The sequence below is a fragment of the Sprattus sprattus genome (genome assembly GCF_963457725.1).
Source record: "Sprattus sprattus genome assembly, chromosome: 1".
Taxonomy (NCBI): domain Eukaryota; kingdom Metazoa; phylum Chordata; class Actinopteri; order Clupeiformes; family Clupeidae; genus Sprattus; species Sprattus sprattus.
The window spans coordinates 45031433-45055044 of NC_137920.1; the positions used below are offsets into that span (position 1 = coordinate 45031433).

At 39.6% G+C, this 23612-nt stretch overlaps 1 protein-coding gene across 1 annotated transcript in view; it reads left to right on the forward strand.

The window, feature by feature from the left end:
- Positions 1 to 10771: 10771 nt before the first annotated feature.
- The window catches only part of coq6 (coenzyme Q6 monooxygenase), a 38342-nt gene continuing 25501 nt past the window's right edge, over positions 10772 to 23612 (forward strand). The window contains exons 1-2 of the mRNA XM_080834746.1: positions 10772 to 11046; positions 19746 to 19880. Of these exons, the coding sequence (XP_080690872.1) occupies positions 10839 to 11046; positions 19746 to 19880 (343 nt within the window). The 5' untranslated portion in view covers positions 10772 to 10838. The remainder of the gene's footprint in view (positions 11047 to 19745; positions 19881 to 23612) is intronic.

Below are 23612 nucleotides of genomic sequence, written 5' to 3' on the forward strand. Positions count from 1 at the left end.
CGTGCGTCAATAAAATACTAATATGTTGATCAGTTTGTGTTGCATATCTATATGGTCAGGATGCTTTATGAATAACTGGAATAAACTAGAATGCGTTTCGTGAACGAACTGCGAGAGTGTGCTTGCTGTTTTGCGGCCATTACAGAGAGAACAAGTGCCTTGGAATTGGGGCAGGTGTCAGTGAACTCTGTCCCTCTCCATTCAACTGTATAACTAGGAATATTAAGAGACACCTTAGAGTGGAAGAAGGAAAGAAGAAAAGAAAGAAGAGTGAAGAAAGTAAAGAAGAGTGGAAGAAGGACAGAAGAAAAGAAAGAAGAGGGAAGAAAGTAAAAAAGAGTGGAAGAAGGAAAGAAGAAAAGAAAGAAGAGTGAAGAAAGTTAAGAAGAGTGGAAGAAGGAAAGAAGAAAAGAAAGAAGAGTGAAGAAAGGAAAGAAGATTGGAAGAAGGAAAGAAGAAAAGAAAGAAGAGTAAAAGAAGGAAAGAAGAGTGGAAGAAGGAAAGAAGAGTGGAAGAAGGAAATGAGAGTGGAAGAAGGACAGAAGAGAGGAAAGAAGAGTGGAAGAAGGGTAGGACAGTGGAAGAAAGAAAGAAGAAAGGAAAGAGTAAACAAGAGTGGCTCTGGATAAAGACAGTAAAGAGACAGTGAAGAGGGAAAATATTGAAAGAAGGAGAAAAAAAAGTGAAGCAGAGAGATGGAGTGTGAGAGAAAGTAGAGTGAGAGGGATAGAGAGAAAGAAGGAGAGAGAAAAAAAGTGGAAGGTGTCTCTTAATATTCCTAGTTATACAGTTGAATGGAGAGGGACAGAGAGAAGAGGAGCCTTGGAACCTCGGCGCAGGTGTCAGTGAAACACAGATGCAAGCCAGTTTAACCTTTCAGAACGTAGCGTCACACCGGTGTGACAGCAGCCAATTTTCCGCGTACCGACACACGGGTGTGACAGAATGTGGCGACAGGAGCGTTCCAAAAGCCGCGTAACAATAAGCCTGTGTGTGGGTTACTAACTTCGCTAACATGAGCTAACATTGTACATTCAGCCACCTTCATCCATTATGCCTCTTAAAATCGTCTTGTCAGTATCATTTTGTTTACTATAGGTAGACTTACTATATTTGTGTGGTCCACGTCCAATTGTACATGACAAAGTTACAACGTTTGCAAGTATAGGGAAGACATGATCTCCGGTACAAGACTAGCACAACAAGTGTTTTTTTTCATGAAACTTGTATTAATCCCCGTAGGGAAATAATTGTAAATTAAATATACATAACTGAAAATAACATGTATGGTACATTACTCAATGTTCAGCCAAACATCAATTCCAACGACATCTCGATATGAAAACCAGCATCGCAGCGGGAATATACCGTACATGAAATGCTTCACGAGCTGACTAGCTTAGAGGCATATGCTCCTCAGGATACGCATAATTGTAGTCTCATCATTGATGCACACAAACTGCGCTGACACCTTTTCATATTACAATCACTTGTCACTGACAAATCATATTTGCTCACTATCAGCGCATCCACAACATGCAACAGTTTGAAAAAAATAAAGACACACTGATACCTGCATCGCATTCATTCATTTATTACAGAAATCAAGTAGCGTAAACGTAAACTCACAAAACTAAATAAACATGACAAGAAATGTTGAAAGGAGGCAACAGCTCACTGATGATAAAATTCGGGACGTATTCACCAGCTGAAACACACAGAAATACCAGTCTGTTAGTGTAATGGCCAAAATGTAAAGACACATACATGCATAAACCTACGGTACAAACACTGTTCATCGCTAAGCATAGATAAGTTGATGTCTCAACACAGTCATCAAATGAAAACCTGTTCATGCGTGAATGTGTGTCCGTGTGTGCTTGTGTTTGTGTGTGTGTGTGTGTGTGTGTGTGTGTGTGTGTGTTAGAGATGCGCGGATGGGCTATTATTTCATCCGCAACCGCATTACAAAACGCATGATCCGTATGCTATCCATCCGCACCAATTTTTTTTTTTCTTGAAAGGAGACTGATCCAATGCCGCAAAGATATTTAAAGGATAAAGCCTCTAGTATGAAAGCCTATTGGCTATGTTGTAGCCTATCCCCAGAATATTATCAGTGAAGTGACGTCTGTCTCCGATCGATGCACAGGGAGAAACTTTAAAATAGCCAAGCACATCGGCAAACCTGACCTTACCATAGGCTAGTAGGCCTACATTTTTTATCATTGTAATAAAACGCAATTTGGTACACCATTTTAATATGGTAATATAGCCTTGTTTTTAGTTTAGAAGGAAACGCCGAGTCTGTTAGCCAATTCCGAAATTTCACCGCATTGTAGGCTTTATACTGTAACAACCCCAACACTTGCCTGCTTGCCTTGCAAATCAAAGTTTTCCGACTATTTTTCTTACCTTCTTTCTTAGCTGGTGATGTTACTGAGCTAGAAGTTTAACTTGTTCTGAACATCTCGCGCTGCCAATGCCCAATGTCACTTCTGAGTCAAATCACTCCATCATCTCTTTGAAATTCCTTATTCAACGAGTGGTAGGCTACAATGGCTGGCTGTTTTAAAATATAACTAATAGCCTAACGAAACAAAATAACCCAGGCAGTTTCATCTACGACACGTTAAGGCTTCTTCCAATACTGACAGCTGACTCATAGCTTGCAGGTTTGCGGCGTTGCAAAGAGACGCGACATGATAGGGATCGTCACTTAATTTGAACTTTTTTGCTTCCTTTGTTTGCTTTGTATGCATACACGGAACTAGGCCAATTTACTGCCTGATGAAAATTTGATTATTTAAAAATGTGCTTGGATGTAGGTAACGACATTTAACAATGTGTAGATATTTTGAATTTCGTTGGGTAAACCGCCACCCGCCCGAATTTAATTAAAATATTATTTTTTGTCACGTCACCTGCCCGATCCGCGGTTTAACCGCGGAGTCCGCGGGTGCAACCGCCAACCGCGCATCTCTAGTGTGTGTGTGTCCATGAGCACATAAAAGTAATTGGCCTCTTTTTAAAAAAAAAAATTCTGGTTTCTTGAAATATTTAAATAGTTTGCTATAGAGTTGTACACACTTTTTGTCATATAGCCTAACTTTTACTCAAAATCACTGTTCGACATTTATCATGTTCCCAAAATCTACACTAAACTGCCTTCTATTTGATATTGACTACATTAACTTCGCAAAGTAATACACTGATATGTGGTATCTGTGCACAAAAATAAGGTAATTTCACCTCAACTTCTCGTTTGCCTCATCTGACTAGCTCTGGATTTGCGCCAAAAAATAATTGGCTATTGTTGTTGAATCGACTGAATTAGACGTTCACTTTCTGGGGTATATTTCCACGTTATTTTCCCATCTAGCTAGCTCTATTGGCCTACAGTTCAACATCGATTGTATTCACATTTGTATTGTTTTGCATTCACACGATTGTATTGCATTTACACATCATATCACATCACCTCATATTCAGCTAACTAGCTCTATTGACCTACAAACGGTTTGACATCGATTTTTATAGCCTAATTTACAACTCTGATGTTTTCTGGATATCATAAAGAAAGAAATTATAAGGTCACTTACCCTTTGTTGAATCCATGTGAGGAAAGGAAATAGTCGTTGACAATCATCAACTGTTGGGCCAGGTGATGACAAATTCACATGAGACTGGCTGGTAACTACTGCCACGACGTTATCATCGCTACAAACGTGCAGGCACCTGTCGGCCTATGGTGTTACGATGACGTCACACGGTTGACAAAGAAGCACTTGTTGATTAGTCTGATATTTGTTAAATATTTTTAATGAATAGCCTACACCAGTGGTTCTCAACCTTTTTCAGTATTGTACCCCCTGTGAAATCTTTTTTCAGCCAAGTACCCCCTAACCAGCGCAAAGCATTTTTGATTGAAAAAAATATGTTATACACAGCGCTATGCCATCATTGTCTGATTTATTAAACTGTCAGCACTGAAGATTGAACATTGAACATTGTTGCATTGAACTGAGTGCGTTTGCAATTACATTTTAGTAAGAAACTTGTGCTTCACTGAAAATCTTTGTCAGTCTTGGTGGCAAGGAGGCAACTGCTGTGATCAAGCTCTTCTCCAGGCACAGTCTGTTTATCTGCTTTGTTTTGATCACTGTCATTGCAGAGAAGGAGGCCTCACATAAATATGTGGAGGCATAGGGTAGTAGCTGCTCCAAAGCTTTCTCTCCCAGGTCAGGGTGCTCCTGCTTCACACAAATCCAAAACTGTGTGAGTGTGGATGAGGCAAACTTCATCTGGAGCCCACGGTCAGATGACACTTCCATGAGTGTTTCCTGATTAGTGACAGAGCTTCCACATGCTTCGGACAAGAGAAATGGGTTTTTCACCCAATCCAGCTGTGTAGATTTCTCCTCCATGTCAGGAAAGTAGGAAATTGAAAATTAAAATGTTGAATCAAATTGGTCTAATGTCCCACGATGACCAACTTGACTGGAGCTCTGTCCACATCCTCACTAGAGAGAAAATCATCCATCTGAGGAAATCAGGTGAAATCCCCCTGTGCAGAGGCTCTTCTCCACAGCACTGCTTTCTTCGGGAAGCCTACCACCTTGTCATGCAGGTTTAAAATGCTGGTGTCCTTTCCCTGCAGACATATTCAGTTCGTTCAGTTTGCTGAATGTCTGCCAGATAGCACATATTTGCAAGCCAGTCTGTGTGGCATGCGGAGATCTGTGCTCAATCATAAAGGTGTGTACTTCAGATCGTAATTCCAACAGCCGTTTGAGTATTCTCCCTCGAGAGAGCCAACGCACTTCGGTGTGCAGCAGCAGTTGTGTGTGTTCAGCTCCCATGTTTTCGCGAGAAAAAAAATCGCGCTTCTTATACAGTTACTTGCCAAAACGATAGAAGACATTCCTCCAGAATACCTCTTTTAAATGAGTTTGTTGCCATTTCGTGATTTCCGCTAAGAAAAAAATAGTTCTGCACGCAAATGCTTAGCAATCCACCTTCTGACTTCAAGTTTCAATGACCTTCCGTTACGTTAACTAACCGAAATACTTGCGGAATGATATGAAAGATGTGAATTAAAAGCAAAAAACCCGTTGCCAATGACAGCGGTGATAAACTTTCCGCAGCAGTGAATATCAAGGAATTACCAACCTGCGAACGCAGACATTTAACCCACATATGGCCCATACAAATCAACGTTCATTTTGGAACATTCTGAAGAGCCGTATAATAACTATTTTTAAATTATTTTTGAATGGAGGCTTATTTTAAATATATCTTTTAAACATCTCACGTACCCCCTGGACTACCTTCACGTACCCCCAGGGGTACGCGGACCCCCGGTTGAGAACCACTGGCCTACACTACTGATAAAAACGTCTAGATAGCATATCAGATCAGGAAAACTGCATAATAATTTCCTTGAAGCCTTAACAATAACTGTAGAATGTTCCCGTAGAACATTCTGTAGAACATTCGTGAATCAGCCAGAAAAAAAACTCACCCACTGCGGTAGGTTGGTTAAAAAAAAAACCTATGTTCTGACCCTATTATGATGTCACAAAGCCACAGAGTTCTGCCAGGCAAGTCTACAGTTGAATGGAGAGGGACAGAAGTCCTTTTTTCATCAAAAAGATAATGCGCTTTAAAATGATGCGCATCAAAAGTTAGTGCGACATATGTGATGGAAAAAGGGTTATATCGCTCTAACGCCGATTTTGTCGCACTAAGTTAATTCGCTCTGCAGAGGTGGTTTTGGGGAAGTTCTAGCGACATAAAAGTAATGGAAAACGGTTGAAGCGATATAGAATGTCGCGCATGCGCAGTGACAACGATAGTTAAACTAGTGTCCTCTAGTGGGTTTTAGGAAGAGAAATTAACTAATTTAGATTTAAAATATGGCACAAAAATAAACATTTAAAAGATATCTGCCGAGATAGGTGCTAATTATACTGTAGCATGGTAGAGATTTGCAGCTCAAGTGAGTAGGTAAACGTTGTAAGCTAAAGTTCACTAGAAAGTTATAGCTGGCGGAGCTACTGTTATATCCAGCAGCTGATTATGGAGCTACTGTCTGTCTGCAGGCTCGCGAGGAGGCTCACTTACTCACTTACTCACCACCAAACAGAGCAGGGCGCTTGCCATCACAGTCTCAAACAGGCTAATAACTAATTTGAAGACGACATACACATGCATGCCGTCGTCTTAAACTTGAACACAAGGAAAATGCATCTGGCAGAAATGAAAAAAGCCATTGTCCTACCATGTTTATTGTAGATGTATTTATCTCAAAAGCACGTTAAGCTAAAAGCACAAGACTTCTTCTGACTTTATGACCTGTCAAATTGCGGTTGTTTCTAGCCTAGTGGTGTGGTGGTGAAGTGTGTCATGCTGCCTTCATGAGCATAAGGTAGGCTACGGTCTGGCTATGTCCCGTGGCATGGTATCCTCAGGGGATCCTGCTGATAGATCGCTGGTTCAAAAGCAAGACGTGAACTATATGAGTTGCACTGGAAATGTGGACGTGCAATGCCCCTGTCATAGTGGCAGACAAACGTTTGCCTTTAAATAAAATTATCTTCCCATATATTTTCTACTGGCATTGTAGTATTACCAGTTGGATGCCAACATACCGTAACCTAGCCTACTTGCTTAGGTAGCCTACTTAATTAATATCAGAGCAGAAGCCGGGTAAATCAATTTTTTAAATCATGTTGATGCTTTGTTTCTCGACTTTATTTCTTGATTTATTCCCGTTTGAGTAAGCTATTCTGATAAATGAGGCGAGAAAAACAGGGTTACTGCTTTTATTGTCAGCTCCAAAAGTAGCTACTTTACGAGAAGAAAAAGAAAGAAGAAAACGTTGACCCAGATGACGTGACGTTAACGTAGGTGAGTTTTAAATGCGATAAACACACAATCAGGGCTTGTCTCATCGCCGATTTGAACAGCCATTCGAGAAACAACTGTCTGGCATTTTACTTCCTAAGTCAGACAATGTAAAAGCGGAGATATTAAACCATGCCAGACTTAATTATTCCACACATTTTTGAACCAATGCAATTACTCGTTTCAGCCACCCCTGCCCCCCCGCAAACTCCGCCGCTGCACTTGAGCGATGTCGCTGCCACATCTGCGGCGATGGGCGCCGAGGTAACGCCAGGCAGGCCTCGACCAGGCTCAGCAGTTCCACCCTTCGCCGCAATACTATGATAGCTGTGATCAGCTGACATATTACCATTAAACATTGTAGGCTGGCCATTCGGTTCTCCATTATAAATACTAGTATGAAGTAGGCTATACTCGATCAGGAAACATCTCTAAAAGTATGAGATCAAGCAATAGCTTGCGCTGACAACGAATCGACCTCAGTCTTACTCATCACTCCTGGTTGAGTGAAATATGAATTCGGGCTAGTATGGAGTTCAACATAAGTGTTAAGAAAGTTTAATTTAAATCACTGTACGTATCGAAGTGCAGCAAAAAAGAGCCTAGAGGCTCGCGAACATCGGTCCCTCCCTGCGCTGCTGTAACCGTCCCAGAAGGTTCTATTTTGCTACATGGTTGATGGAAAATCATCTAGCGGGTCAGAAAAATGCGCTTCAACACGGGGCATTGTGACACAATTTTAATTCGCTACAATCATTCTGTCGATGGAAAACCGTTTAGGCGCTTCTTATGTCGATACAAATTAATTTGCTTTAAGATTTAATTCGCTTGAAAATCTGATGGAAAAAGGACTAGAGAGAAGAGGAGTCTTGGAACCTTGGCGCAGGTGTCAGTGAAGCAAAGGTGCAAGCCAGTTTAATGACCCTATTATGATGTCACAAAGCCCCAGAGTTCTGCCATGCAAGTCTATGGGGAAAAAAGGTGATGAAGAAGAGGAATAAAAAAGGAGTGGCAAGGAGTACCGCCACGAAAAGATATAGCAGGTTGCACCGGTTCGGGCCGGACGTTTCGGTGTTTGAACGGCGTCTCTACCTCGAACGGGCGAGGCCTGATGCGATGCAAGAAAAACGGGGAGAAAGGAGAATAAGGCTAGCTTTACACGACAACGATCTGAACGCAAACCGCAAAAGTGGCGTTGCGTTCCCACTTTTTATTTCGCGTTTAGACGAGAGTCTTTGGGTGGAAATCTGCATGCAGACGGTGACGCAAAAGTGTGTGAAATTGAACTTAACGGTGCAGACGTGGAGGTAGGCCTACCTACTGCAGGATGTATATCCTGTCCATTCTATTCCACTATGGCTATTTTAACGCGATTGGGTGCTTATTTATTTGTTCATTCACTTACATTTGCAGTGTTCGTGTACATTTACATTTAGTCATTTAGCAGACGCCTTTGGCCAAAGCGACGTAGGCTACAAGGGATAGAACAGACAAGCTTCGAGACCTAGTGTAATTAATGCACCTTCTCTGTTCTGTTTTATCTGTGATTACTCGGCTTATTTGCTGAAATGACTCCTGGATAGATATCAAAGCAGCTTGAATCTCCGACTGATGGAAATAATCCGACATGTTTGTTGTTGTTTGGCTGTATGCACATGGATATGATGTCAACGCGTATGCGAGGATAGCCAGCGTGAGCAGCTCAGAGCACACTTTTGCGTTTTCAACCCTTTAGACGGGAACGCGACGGTGGAGCGTTTTTAAGATTTCCACTCTGGAGGGTGGGTTCATTTTTTTGCGTTTTTAAGCCCCAAAAACGCTGTCACCGTCTAAACAAAAGGCACATCTGATAAAATATTTTGTCGGTTTCACCCGGGAGCGTTGTCGTGTAAAGCCACCCTAAAGAAAACTTAAGAAGAACAATAGTTGTGCTTGTCCTACGGGCAAGCACACTAATTAAAGGCAGGAATCCGGACGAGATATCAGTTTTGCGAAAAACAGAGTAGGATAAGGTTTCCTAGGCTGCAACTCAAGACGCTATACTTAAGCTAACATTGTTGAAGAGGACGACATGAGGACATCAATAATCTTTAACGCTAAGCTACAACTAAACTGCTTTTGTTGCTCTGGTATCGTAACGTTTTACAGAAAATGTCTTGCTGACGTGCAAGATATCTAGCTTAGCATGAAACCTGAAATCATATTTTTAAATGGTTTTTCTCTTTTTTGTTTTGAGTAGAGATGGCTCTTATATACTTGTAACATAAAGTTGACTACATTAAGCAGTCATGACTGCAAATTCATAATCAACCCCCTGTATCATATCCTAAATACCACCCCACTGCCCCCACGTTTCAAAAGTCACGCAACCCTTCTGATGAATAGATGTGATTACGGCAGCTTGGTGTCAAATGCCAAAGAAGAATCTTTCTGAATATATTTGTTGGATCATCATGACATTTTGTGACAATCATGTTGAGACTTTGATCACTGAGAGTAAGGCCTATTTATAAGTTAATCAAGTTTTCTTTTGGATTTCACTGTGAGCTGATCATTTCAGACAAATAAAGATCAGTGCAGTGTAAGAAAGTGTGAGTGTTTTATGATCTTAAGTTGATTTGAAATTGGAATTTGGCTGAAATGAGAGGAAGGCTATTTCTTAGGAGTTGAATTTAAGATTCATGAGAAAATTGTCTAAATCTTGTATTGCTGGTAAATTGAGATCAATTCTGTCTAGGAAAACAGGCTAGACAAAGAAGAGCGCTAATGTGGAATGTTCCTTTCCTCTGGGTTGTTTTGAGATGTGAACCAATTGGACATCTGGTCAATTTTACTATTGTCACATTTTGATAATCTGTGAAACAATTGGACACCTACATACTGTCAATCGGGGAAATAACCATAGGCCTACATCAAAGAAAAACTAGTTGTGACAGTGTGTTTAAAAAAAAACATTTGTTTCAATTAGTTATAATTTTTTTGTTTCATGTGTATGAAATGACATTTAGGAATGTAATCTAAATGCCTGGAATGTTTATTGTTAAATTATGAAAAAAAAGTAATTAATTCCTAAATAATATTTAACTGAAATACTGTCCTCCAGACCAAGAAAAGGCATCACATCTCATATTTTGCCAATACACTGGTGAGCTAATACAATAACAACAAATGAGGGCTACACTTACGATGATTTGCATTTGAAATGATTTAGCAGCTAAGGCCTGTATAGTCCTTTCTCATGCTGTGTAGCCTTCTAGCTGGACAGTATGGTAGCTTATACAGTAGATAACATCTCTGCCTACTATTTTTTGGTCACTGTGAAGCTCTATCATTCGGGCTGATGCTTATAAAAAGTTACACATTTACAGGTGTAAGCATGCTTATACTGTAGCCTAATAATGTTTATCATTAGGTAATTTAACGTTATGTATATGAGTGCACAGTAAGTACTTTGCATTCAATTCAATTCAATTTTATTTATATAGCGCCAAAACAATACAATTGTCTCAGCGCTTTATAGAGCCCAGGTCCTGGACCCCCGTACGTATGTCTCTCCAACTGATTTTTCAGGACTTCACTACGGAATCCCTTTTATGCCAGAGTGATGAAAAAAAGATCCTGTAGGCCTTATGTCATTGTATCAGAAACTTTCTCTAAATAACGACTTAGTTTCTCAAAAGAATGGCATGTCCTTATTTACTATCTCATTATTTAATTTGATTGGCGGAAATGGGCTTCCATACCTTGGGGACTAGGTTTTGAACTTTCGAGTAGACTTTTATTTTGATTCTTTTGATGGGTTTCGACATACTGGCACGTGTTGTCGCCAGCTTCACGCTATATTTAGACGTCGGCGTGTTGCTCTTTAAGATACACTTCGAACGAAGTGAAAGGGCCGGTTAAGAGGACAACTAGTTCCATGTGGTACAATGTTCAACATTATTAAGTCCAAAGCATTAAATGGTATCTGGTGCCAATGCAGTGGAGCAACCAAAACTAATTTCAATGTTGAACGATTAGCGGCGATGTTCCTGCTTTCACACCGGAGTCTACAATCAAGCAGTTCTAGGGATGGGGTTTATGATATAATAATATCGGGAGGAGGAATGGTGGGAACAGCAATGGCCTGCTCCCTAGGTGAGTTTCACTAGTGTCATTAACGAGCGACTCGTTCTTGATTAGCCAATTACATTTTAGCATGGACACTATAAGGTCACCCACTTGCTTGCAGTCGTAGCCTACCCATAGACATGTAAACAAATAGAGCCTCTGGTTCTTACGTCCTCAGCCCCGCACCAGTGGTCAAGGCAGAGGTCAATCATAAGACAGCAGTCTCTGAGTGGAAATCGGTGGAAAATCGGGCTGTATGGAGAGTGTGCAAAATCGTAGCATCTTTTAGACACATGAGAATGTAGGAGTCGACCGGAAGTTTCTAGTGTGGGCGTACCTAGCAAGTTTTAACTATTTGCCCACATTAGAATTTTATCACGTCCTGGTTCCAAAGAAAAAAAAATCCTTTTTAAAATGAATTGGATTTCGCAATATCGGAGAAAACTAGAAAATGCATTTCCTGAAGGAAATACCAGTGCATGAAATGCAAAAGTTAAGAAAGGAAGAAGAAAAGAAAGAGGAAAGAAGAGTGAAAGAAGGAAAGAAGAGTGGAAGATGGAAAAAAGAGTGGAAGAAGGAAAGAAGAAAGGGAAGAAGAGTGAAGAAAGGGAAGAAGAGTGAAGAAAGGAAAGAAGAGTGAAAGAAGGAAAGAATAGTTGAAGAAGGAAAGAAGAAAAGAAAGAAGCGTGAAAGAAGGAAAGAAGAAAGGAAAGAAGAGTGAAAGAAGGAAAGAAGAAAGGAAAGAAAAGTGAAAGAATGAAAGAAGAGTGGAAGAAGAAAGGAAAGAAGAGTGGAAGAAGGAAAGAAGAGTGAACAAGAGTGGCTCTGGATAAAGAGAAAAAGAGAGTGAAAATATTGAAAAAAGGAGATACAAATGGAGTGAAGAAGAGAGATTGAGTGTGAGAGAAAGTAGACTGAGAGGGATAGAGAGAAAGATGGAGAGATGGAGAGAAAAAAAAGTGGAGAATAGAAGGTGTCTTAATGTTCCTAGTTACAGTTAAATTGAGAGGGACAGAAAAGAGGTTCCTTGGATTTGGTGCAGGTGTCAGTGAAGCACAGGTGCAAGCCAGTTTAAATACCCTATTATGATGTCATAATGGCCCAATGTAAGTCAATGGGAAAATTTTGATTCGTTTTTCTTTAATATCTTAAAAAGTATAAAGTTTAGAAAAGTGAAAACTACATAGCATAAGTGTCCTTTACAAGACCTACGCGACAAAGTTTGAATGAAGTTTCTACGTTAAGCGGTTCGGGCTGAATTAATCGCAGAAAAAGGTAACAAGAAGAAGAAGAAGAAGAAGCCTAGGAATAACAATACAGGGCATTTCATGCACTGTAATAAGTTGTAGAAAGCCTAGGCAAACGGTTTGGTGCATTTATCTTTTGCAACACACTGCTGTCTTATCTTGTTAAAGGAACACTATGCAACATTTTTACACTTTCTGAGATATGGTTTTATAAGCAGCTAGTTTTGGTACCATCCTCAAATTAATTTTGATAGCATATGGTCATAGGACAGATAAACACTTGTGTCTTCCCCACTAGCCATCCGGAATATGCCCTATGTAGTTCTATGGAACGGGCTGGTACACCCTGCAATAATGGAAGAAAAGCTTAAACACGCATGATATTGCCAACTGAACTGCCAAGTCTTAAATTCAACTTATAAGAAATAGCCTTCCTCTCATCTCAGCCAAATTTCAATTCCAAATCAACTTAAGATCTTAAAACACTCACACTTTCTCACACTGCACTGATCTTTATTTGTCTATAAGCTCCCAAGCCACAACAAGACACTCTTACACCCTCTTACACTCGCTAATCGTCCCAGTAAAAGGCTGCAGAACATTAATTATGACATGCCGACTACTCAAGCTCTGTTTTGGGCTTGGATTGCATGTCAATCAAAGACATACTGGCCAATAAGCATAGTCTCTATACTCGTCCTCAGAGATGGGCAGTATTTCAATTACTTGTAATTGAAATACTAGGTAATTTACTTTAGAGTATTTTGTAATTTGTATTTGATGAAAAAAATTGAATGTTATTTGTAACAAAATACTTTAGAGTGGAGTAATTTTGTATTTAAAATACTCAAAATACTTTCTCCAGTGTTAAGGCAGAAGGAGATTTTTTTCTGATTCTACCACTAGACCATCTGATCAGCCTCTGAATGTCATTGTCGAATCAGGAATCAGTCAATTTGCCAAAAGTGGTGCTTCTTATGGCCCGCCCCTTTTTGGGGTGAAAAGGAAATGGGTTGTTGCATTAAACGTTAGCCATTTTGACAGAATGTGACTAGATCAAAGCCTTATGATGTCCTTATACGCAATTATGTATGACGAAAGCACGGTGGGGATAGCCCAGAAGCCATAGGGATTGCAATGAGAGCCCTGTTTTGTGAAAACATGAGTCACACAGCTGCTGCCTGCAAATATATATATATACAGCCGCGGAAAAAATTAAGAGACCACTTCAAAATTATCAGTTTCTCTGGTTTTACTATTTATTGGTATGTGTTAAAGTAAAATGTACATTTTTGTTTTATTCTATAACCTACTGGCAACATTCCTACCAAATTTCAAATAAAAATATTGTCATTTAGATCAGTGGTCCCCAACCACCGGGCCGTGGCCCGGTACCGGTCTGTGAGGCATTTGTTACCGGGCCGCACAGAAAGAATAAATAATTTATATCAATTCCGCTGTATTAATTATTAGCATCTGAAAGGTGTTTTATTTTTAAAAACGACCGGATTTTCCCGGACGTCACATTCGCCTGTGCCTTTTGTCACGTCAAGATGCTTGTCTCGTTCAAGTGATACGTCACTCAAAAAATAAGCCCACAATCTAGCGAAAATTAAAGTAAAAAAAAAAAACATCTTTGGCGAGCTTCTTTGCAAAGGTGAAAAGGCCAACTAAGGAGCCAGAAGAGGAGCCTACGACCTCAAAAAAAGAAAGCTTCTTTCAACAGACAATACCAGGAGTCATACTTAAAATACGGGTTTATCGCAACAGGTGATTCTCACGCACCAATAATCGCTCTGTTTAATATGTGGCGACAAGCTAGCACCAATGAAGCCTTTAAAACTGCTTCGGCACATGGAGACCAAGCACTGATTCAGAGTTTTGGTGAGTTGTATTTTTCATGCACTTAACGTTCGTAATACAATGGTATTGGCAGCAAATAGCTTTTGTGTATGAGCAGACCGGGCTTCATTCTATCAAATTTGCGCTTGCCTCACTAGTGCAATTGAATGATTCACATCAATATGAATGGATGACGTGTAAAATGACACCTTGAAGCCGGTCCGTGAAAAAAAATCCCTACATTAAACCGGTCCGTGGTGCAAAAAAGGTTGGGGACCCCTGATTTAGATCATTTATTTGCAGAAAAATGACAATTGGTCAAAATAGCAAAAAAGATGCAGTGTCTTCAGATCTCGAATAATGCAAAGAAAACAAGCTCATATTCATTTTTAAACTACACAATACTAATGCTTTAACTTAGGAAGAGTTCAGAAATTGAACCAAAGCGGACTGGAGGGTCTTCTAAGTTCGTCTTCTCTGATGAGTCCAATTTCTCAGTAGGTGCAAGACTCTGTGGCTTGTAGGCCTCTCCAGGTCTCCGTCCAACCATCAGACGACCATGTGTTGGGCAAAGCTGAAAATTGGACTCAAAGAAGATGAACTTAGAAGATGACCTCCAGTCCGCTTTGGTTCAATCCTTATGGTCTTTTACAAACCTCAGCCAGGCAAAGTACAACGTTGTCCCGGAAGAAAAACTTGCTTCCTTTTGCTCTGACAATGTTCCCCAACTCTGAGAAGTGTTTTTTCCAGCAGGGTAATGCTCCATGCCACACAGCCAGGCCAGTAAAGGTGTGGATGGAGTACCACCAGATCAGGACCCTGTCATGGCCAGCCCAATTTCGAGACCTGAATCCCATAAAAAACCTCTGAATTGTGATCAAGAGGAAGATGGATGGTCACAAGCCATGAAAAGAAGCCGAGCTGCTTGAATTCTTGCCCCAGGAGTAGCATAAAGTCACCCAACGGCAATGTGAAAGACTGGTGGAGAGCATGCCAAGACACATGAAAGTTGTGATTTTAAATCAAGGTTATTCCACCAAATATTGATTTCTGAACTCTTCCTAAGTTAAAGCATTAGTATTGTGTAGTTTAAAAATGAATATGAGCTTGTTTTCTTTGCATTATTCGAGATCTGAAGACACTGCATCTTTTTTGCTATTTTGACCAATTGTCATTTTTCTGCAAATAAATGATCTAAATGACAATATTTTTATTTGAAATTTGGTAGGAATGTTGCCAGTAGGTTATAGAATAAAACAAACATGTACATTTTACTTTAACACATACCAATAAATAGTAAAACCAGATAAACTGATAATTTTTCCGCGGCTGTATATACGAAATCAATCAAGTTGTTGTCTTTTAATAGCTTTGCTTAGTTACACTGACATTCTGTGACTGTTCTTCCTTTTTTACTGGGTTCACCAGAACTTTGTGTACATTAGATAGCCCCGTGGCCAGGGCCCATAGACATATTTATGTCAATCTAAATAGTCTGAATAGACAAGTCACATTGCCAAAAATACTGATGTATACCTATATTCAGCAAAAAAATTATGTATTATGAATATGTGTGCGGGGGGAGGGGCGTGATGGCGGCGGTTACAAACATGAAAAAAAGGATACGGGACTCAAATGTTTGGGAACCACTGCCTTACAACACTGACAAGAGCCTGTCATAATAGCCTGCACCTGGGCCCGTGGTAACTACGCCACTGAATACCCCAAACCTGAATGTTCTGTTAGGCTTTACCAAATTGTGAGAAAACTAAAAATACAAAATACATGTATTGTATTTTGTTACATTTTCTGGCAACAGTATTTTGTATTTTATTTTGATACATTTATTTGAAGGGTATTTTATATCAAAATAAATGTTGACGTATTTTTTCCTATCTCTGCTCGTCCTTGTAAGACCTGCTCACCCGTGAAATAAGGTTCCCAAAATCCAATCCAGCAGATAAGCAAAAATATTTTCTATGATATCTGTGAAATCCTCAACAACCCAGCATGCAATTAGTGCTTCCAAAATAATTCTTTATCCCAGTTCAGCCCATCACTCTAGAGCAGTCGTTCTCAAAGTGTGGTCCGCCAGTGCCCCATAATGGTCCGCGACGGCCAAAAGCAAATTATTACGACATTTCTAGTATACAACTCCTAACGAAGAGAACACAGCCAGTAGCCTAATCTAATAAACTGTTGCCTAATCTATTAACAAGGTCATGGATTGGTGGCTTAAAACAGGGACTATGAAAAGAAAATTAAATGAGAAAGCCTCTGACACTGCACGAAAAGCAAGATTATCGGGCCCGTATACGCTGTGATACAGCCGCGAATGATCACCATTCCTGGCTGATCGCGGACATTCCCCCGAAATATTCTGTCTGCCGCATACTGACGGAATTTCCCGGGAAGGAACCTGCGAGTGGAGGGGGGCCGATGTGTTTAGCATTCTCACCTCCCGCTGACAGAGGTGCGAAATGCTCTTATTAGCATATTGACTGTCAGCAGTCTAGCCACACACACCCTGCTGCAGCCATTGGTTGAAAACGACAAGGAATTGAATTAAAACGTCTTGTGATGAGACGGAATGAGATTCTGTCTAAAGGTCAGCTTTCAACTGACAAAACGTATCCCCTCCCATTTACAGCTATTGCCCCATAAAAACGAAATTAAAAATAATTTAATAAATATTCTGTCTTCAGGGTTTTGGTCCGGGGTTATCACATCTCTTGATTCACCTTCTGTTTACAGAGTTCTGCCTTTAGGTTTTGATTCCGTGGATGTCACGATTCTTGCTTTGCTTTGCCTTTCATTTTCAGAGTTCGAGGTTTGCAATGTACTTTGGAGGCTGTTCCACTTATATTCCCGAGCTTCCTCTCTGTAATGGTCTTGAGATTCACTTTTGGCATGTAATTATACAGAGTCGGGCTTACTCTGATATTGACATAGTCATTTCGTAACTTGGGACATGTTGGCCACTCGTGAATATCTATCCTGTGTCTTTTCAGGTAGATTTTGAAATCTTGCGCGAGCTTTGCGAGCTTCGAACCTGCCCTCTTCAGGTTAATGGTATTGTATACCTGTGTCTAACCTCTTAGCCACGTTGCTGGTAAGTATAAAGCTCGTCGGTGCGACCAAGTACCTGGTTTATCATTCCTCCCCCCTCTGGCGTATTTCTCTTCTGTTACTGGAGCGTGCGAATTGAGAATTGTTTAGTGGACTTATGTGACGTTTTAATTATGTTCACGTAAAGGCGCCCGAGGCAACATTAGAAACTTTAGACTCGAATAATAAACGTTCAATTTCTAGTCTTTTTTACACGTAGTAAGTTTTAATACACAGGATAAACACCCTGTTTTGAGAAGTGGGTATACCGAATGCTGACTGAAAAATAAGTGGGTATACTCCGTATACCTGCGTATACACTGGACTCCACCACTGGACATTCAAGGAGCAAAGATGAGACGTCGTCGTGTGGTGAGAACTGATAAAAAAAATCGCCTGCCTTCTGTTTTCCACGGTTGATCGCATGTTATGCTAGAAATGGCTTAGCAGCATGGGTGGGATGGGGAAAGATAACACCTTTCCATCCAGACGCAAATTTAGCTTATCGGAATCTGTAAGTGGTTCCAGATATATATATATATAGTTGATCTCTCTTATTTGACGAAGCAGTGAGTTAGCTGTCTTTCAATGTCTCTTGTCGAATTATCTCACATGTTTATGGTGGTATGTGTTTAAAAGTTTTAACTTAGGCTATGTGTAATGTTCCTAACTTATATATTATTATTTCACCTTAATGTTCTTGAGATTCGTTTCTGGCATGTAATTATACAGAGTCAGGCTTACTCTGATAACAGTCATTAAGAGTCGTTAACAGTCGTTAAGCAACTTGGGCCATGGTTGCCACTAGTAGGGATCGAACCTGTGACTTTCAGGTTTTTTAAATCAGTGAAGCAATGACGGGGTGCCTCCCCTGGCGGGGGGAGGGGGGTTGTTTTCAATCCAGGTCCATTTAATTAACATAACAAAACCTAGGCCTGGTCAAGGGAAGGGGTGGGGGGGCTTTCACACCAATGTGGGCTTCTACGGCAATACACAGGGTCGAATACTGTCGTAAATCCCACATTCCATGCAGTGTGACATGCACAGACAAGGAGAAGGTGCAACGACGAGATGGTTCAGCCTTATTATCCCGCCGCGGAGCTGCATTCAAACAGCGTTTTTTGTCTCGCGCAGCGGAGACAACAAGATGATTACTATATTGTGTGTTGTGTGACGTTGGATAATGACAGCTCTTAATCCCGAAATGATGTCTACTAGGATGCATGTATTAATTCCAGAGGGCTAGCCTACTGTTGGTACTGAATTACTGCGGTCGGTATGCGCATCGTTGTGTTTTGTGATAAATTGGACTGTCTGACTGTGTGATGGGAGTATGAGGCTGTGAGCGAACTATAGTTTGTAACATAATTTTTTTAAATTTGTATTTATTTATTTTTATTAAAAAAAATTATAATTTAACAAAGCTAGTGATAGCTAACGAAAAGTAACTTTAGTGGCGTAGATATTTCAGAGTACGATCTGTATACTTTTTTGGGTTGCTAACAGATTTCGTGGGGCACATATAAAACTGCTCCATCTCCCAATGTAGACTCTCGCCTGTGTCGCTCACGCTCTGTGATAATGTAGCATTCCATATGGGACTAGTGGAAACGGGATTTGTGTTCAGGAGTTGCCATGGTAATGGGTTGACTTGTGTGTGGTTTCGGTTTCAAGATAAGTGTGGTTGTTCTAAGCAGAAGTTGGATACACTTTATTAAACGGAGAGCTACCGTCTCATCCAAAGATATTCCTTCTCAGTGTGAGTTCTTAAGAGAGCACAAACTCGTACGCTACAATAACATTGCAACACAGTCTAATGACAGCGAAGAGCAGGCAGCCTTGCACAGAGAAAGCACAAACAGAGCTAGCCATCAATATAACGGAGAAAATGCCTAAAGGTAAACGATCAAAAGTGTGGCTGTATTTCGCACAAACAGATTCAAACAACGGCACGCAACGTGCAGCATATGCAACAACACAATTGCGTGTAAAGGGGGGAGAGAAGGCAAGAGGCAAAGGCAGATCAGAAATCGCAGACTGAAGACTATACTGTAAACAGTTGTTAAAAGTTAATATATTGTTCATAGTTTGAAGTTAAAAGGTTTGAAGCCAAGTGTTTTGTATTTATTTTTATTTATAGTATACCTTAAACAGTTAATATATTGTTAGATTTGAAGAAAACTATTTGCCTTGGCAATAAATAAGCCTTTAATGTCTTTAATTTAAAAAAAAAAAAGTATCGGTCCTGGCACCGTTTAGGCACCGGTATCGTTTTAAAAGTATCGATTAAGTACGGGTATCGGAAAAAACCCAAACGATACCCATCCCTACTCTAGAGGTATAATATCCAATCAGGAACCACCACATATACAATAGAGCTGTATGGAAAACCATGCTGTTCACAAAGTTATCCGATTCAGTTGAATAAAATGTTGTACACTGCCTATCTAACTTAAAGACCATAATTCAGTGAAAGATTTGTTGATTCTTTTAATGTCGTGGTGGTTTTGTATTATGCTTATTTTACAGGTCTGGAAGCAAATTTGGAAGGGAAAAGGATTCTCCTGCTGGAGGCGGGTCACAAGAAAGAGATGGATAAAGCTCCTGAGACCTACAGCACCAGAGTCAGCTCCATTAGCCCTGGCTCCGCCACTTTCCTCAGTGGTACGTCATGTTTAGATGAAAACTCTTTAGGGTTCTGGATACAGCCCTGGCTCTGCCACTTTCCTTAGTGGTACGTCATGTTGAGATGAAAACTCTTTAGGGTTCTGGATACAGCCCTGGCTCTGCCACTTTCCTTAGTGGTACGTCATGTTTAGATGGAAACTCTTCAGGGTTTTGGATACAGCAGGGGATTAATTTATTCACTGAAAAGAGTTGTACCTGGACTAGCATTCTCGTGTAAACTCACATATACTCCACAGCTCCAGGAGTTTTCTGGGATACTCCAGAATTTGTACTAGGTTTGGGGGCCTGCCTAGAGTCATTAGTTGCGCAATCTCCTAGGGATTCTAGCTGGGGAACATTGCCCCCCGGGACAGCATGTATCAAAGGCCAGTTGGTCAAAAGCCATTGTCTCGCCCGCCTCCTCTCAAATCTCTCCAGCATGTGTCCTCAGACATGACTAGATATTAATTATTATTAATATTATTATTAGTAGTCGTGGTAGTAGTAGTAATGCTTCTGATTACGTAGGTTACATAGATTGTGTGACCAACCGAAATAAATATTTAATTATACATTTATAAAATACAGTAATACACATAAATTCGCAGTATATAGGATCAAATGTAATACAGGAACATTTGTCTGCCTTAAAAAATGTAGGAGCACAGAAAGACATTTTTGGGCACATAGTCAGTAATGTTTTTAAAGACTTCTTCTTTAAAGCATCAATTGGAAAGATTAAGAATGACTGACCAGAAATTGACAGGTAACAGGATTTTAACCCTTTGCAGCCGGCCCATTCTATTTCCTTACGATGACGTCTTTTCTCATATACTCTCCGTCCAGCCACTGATTTTATCTATTGAAACATCTGTGTAAACATCACATGATAAGCTATATGGTGATATCATTGGTCAAGGGGTTTGTGGCATGGATTTTTTCCACTATTTGTGCAGATTTGAGTTCCTCTGCTCACTGCATTGGAAGAAGCCCCCACGAGACATCACGTTACCTCCACTGAGTGCTCAAACGGAGCAATTATTACTATTTTGTTTGACTGTTCTGTTGTTGTCTCATTTTTGTTCTACTTCTAATAAAATTACTGATTGCGTGTTTGTAGATATGTGTATGGTATATGCCTAACAAGTTGTTGCTAATGGTTAGTTAATACATTTTTGTTTGAGACATTCATAAATAAAATACATTTTTTGATTGACAGTAGGGCTGCAACTAACGATTATTTTGGTAATCGATTAATCTATCAACCTTTTTTTCGATTAATCGACTAATCTAACGATTATTTCCATAAATTTAAAAAATGATTAAAAATGTTGGAATTTGAATTTCAAATGTATTTGAGTAACAAGTTAATACAAATGTAATCATCATAATAAATATATTAAATAGTAGTACAAATTAAGAGTGCAAATATGCTTTTAAAAGTAAAGAGAAAGTCCAAATAAAGTTTTAAAAGTAAAGAGAAAGTGTAAATAAAGTTTTAAAAGGAACTCAAAATAGCAATCAAGCCTCTGCAAGTGCAAAATAACTGAGCTGCAGGTGACATTCAAATTCAACATATGAAAAAAAAATCTTTTGTTTGAAGATTGCTAAGTGGAGGAGGTTAACTATTCAGAACAAACGAAAATACAGGCTACTCTGATAATTCACTGATTTACCACATTGCACTTAACATAACAGAAATAGCGTTAGCAAGCATCCTCCATGAGACGTTCTGTTTTGAAACATGTAAGAGTAAACCTTACAATAAGTTATAGATATATGTCTATGATAATTGCTGCTAGACGCTTACTGTTCTTATGCACCCACAGCCCATTCTCTTTGAAATACTGAAGTAGTACTTCTTAAACTACTAATAATTGACCATCATTGAGAAAAATGACAACTTTTCTGTTAGCCATATCTGATATGCAGCAGCTCCTAAACCAAGCTTTGTTTATTGTTTCCATGGTAACATGAGCCATCTCAGAATAATTCGGTTTTCGCAGCTATTTCGCACTTCCTATATATTCTGAATGAAAAGTACAGGTAGCTCTGTTAGCGTCTTAATATTATATGACGCGTCGACGATACAAATCCGCGTCGACCATTTTTCACAATCTAATCGTTGCAGCTCTAATTGACAGCCAGAACTTTTCTAGGTTTTGACTATAAGGTTGCAACCACTCACCAGTAGTGCTGTTATGTAAGCGCCTGGTTAGGCATTGGGCATTCGCAAATCCAAACTATCCAAACTGCATGTCAGGCACAAGAATGAAAGCAGTGCATTGAAGACCTTTTGGTCATCTTTCTTTTCTTTTTTTTGTGCTTGTTTTGGGCAATTTGTTATTTTTTTTGTGCTGGATGGGGCAAATGTGGCAGGGGAAGGTGCTTATGTATGAAGCACATGGGCACGCTTCCCAGAGGAGAAGGGTCCCTTCCCAGACACTTCACACATCTGAAACTCCATTTGTCTTTTTTCACATATTGAACCCATCCCAAATTCCCTCTTTTGGTTTGTCAAGTGACATATACTTGGACCCTGGACCTTATAGTTTTGACCTCTCAATATTAACTTAAAATTCACAGCATTAACTAGTTAATTCTTAACATTAAATATTTATTTTAATAGTTTGCTTTCATTTATTATTTAACATTATTATTATTATTATTATTTTTAATAATAATAATACTACAGCTTTTCTCAGTCACTTTGGCAAATTCTCAAACTATTTGTTCACCCTCCACACCGTTTGGTCACTTGTGAAAAACAGCAATTTCTCATTCTTTTGAACAACCAGCAGATGCTTTCCTACAAGAGTATAAACATAGTATTTCCTCTTGGGCTTTACTGTACACATAATCTTGCTTTCCTCAAGATCAGGAATGTCCTTCATGAGATGAGAGATCTTTGTAAGAAACAGGATGCCAAATTACTGTCTGTGGTCCATGTACATTTTTTTCACAAAAATACCACCAGGAAATGGTTTGGTGACCTCAAAAGAATGCTGATTGCTGTTGCATCTATTTTATTTTATGTGTGATCAGATTGTCAAATTCATTTATGAATATGAATATGAAAAGTCTAATGGAAAATCATATTCAGGGAGTTGGAGACAGGCAATAAGGTATGGTGTTCAATTAGTATGGTTGAAAGAAAAATAAGGAATACATTTCCAGGAGACAATTTTACATTGACAGCATGACTATGCATTCTAAGTTACAAACTGTGTTGGTAACAAAAAATGTCAAAAGCACAGATTCATTGACATAAATATTTACTTTTGAGACATTAACTAAGCATTTTGAGCAACTTATGGGCTTTTGCTAGCCTGACGATGTCATACTCATAATTCTAGTCAGAATATGAGTCTGATGCTGAGCCATTGGGCTGTGATTATGGGGCGTGTTTCAACAAACCAGAAAAAAAATGCCTCTTTGCTCAATTGGATACCTACAACTAATCAGAGCAACATAGTATGACCATCTGATACATTAAAACTTTTACCGGATCCCGTAAGAAGGACGGCAAAAACATATTTTCGATCGACAAATGCCTTGATCGCGTTTCTCCGTTCCTCTTTCAAAATGAATGCGCTATCAATATCTGTGAGATATGCCTGCTCACGTACTTCTTAGCAGCAAGGCTACAGCTAGCTACCATTTGTTTCAATGTTTTTTTTATCTACGCGTTAGCATAACCTATCAATAATGGTCTAGAGCGCTTCAGTT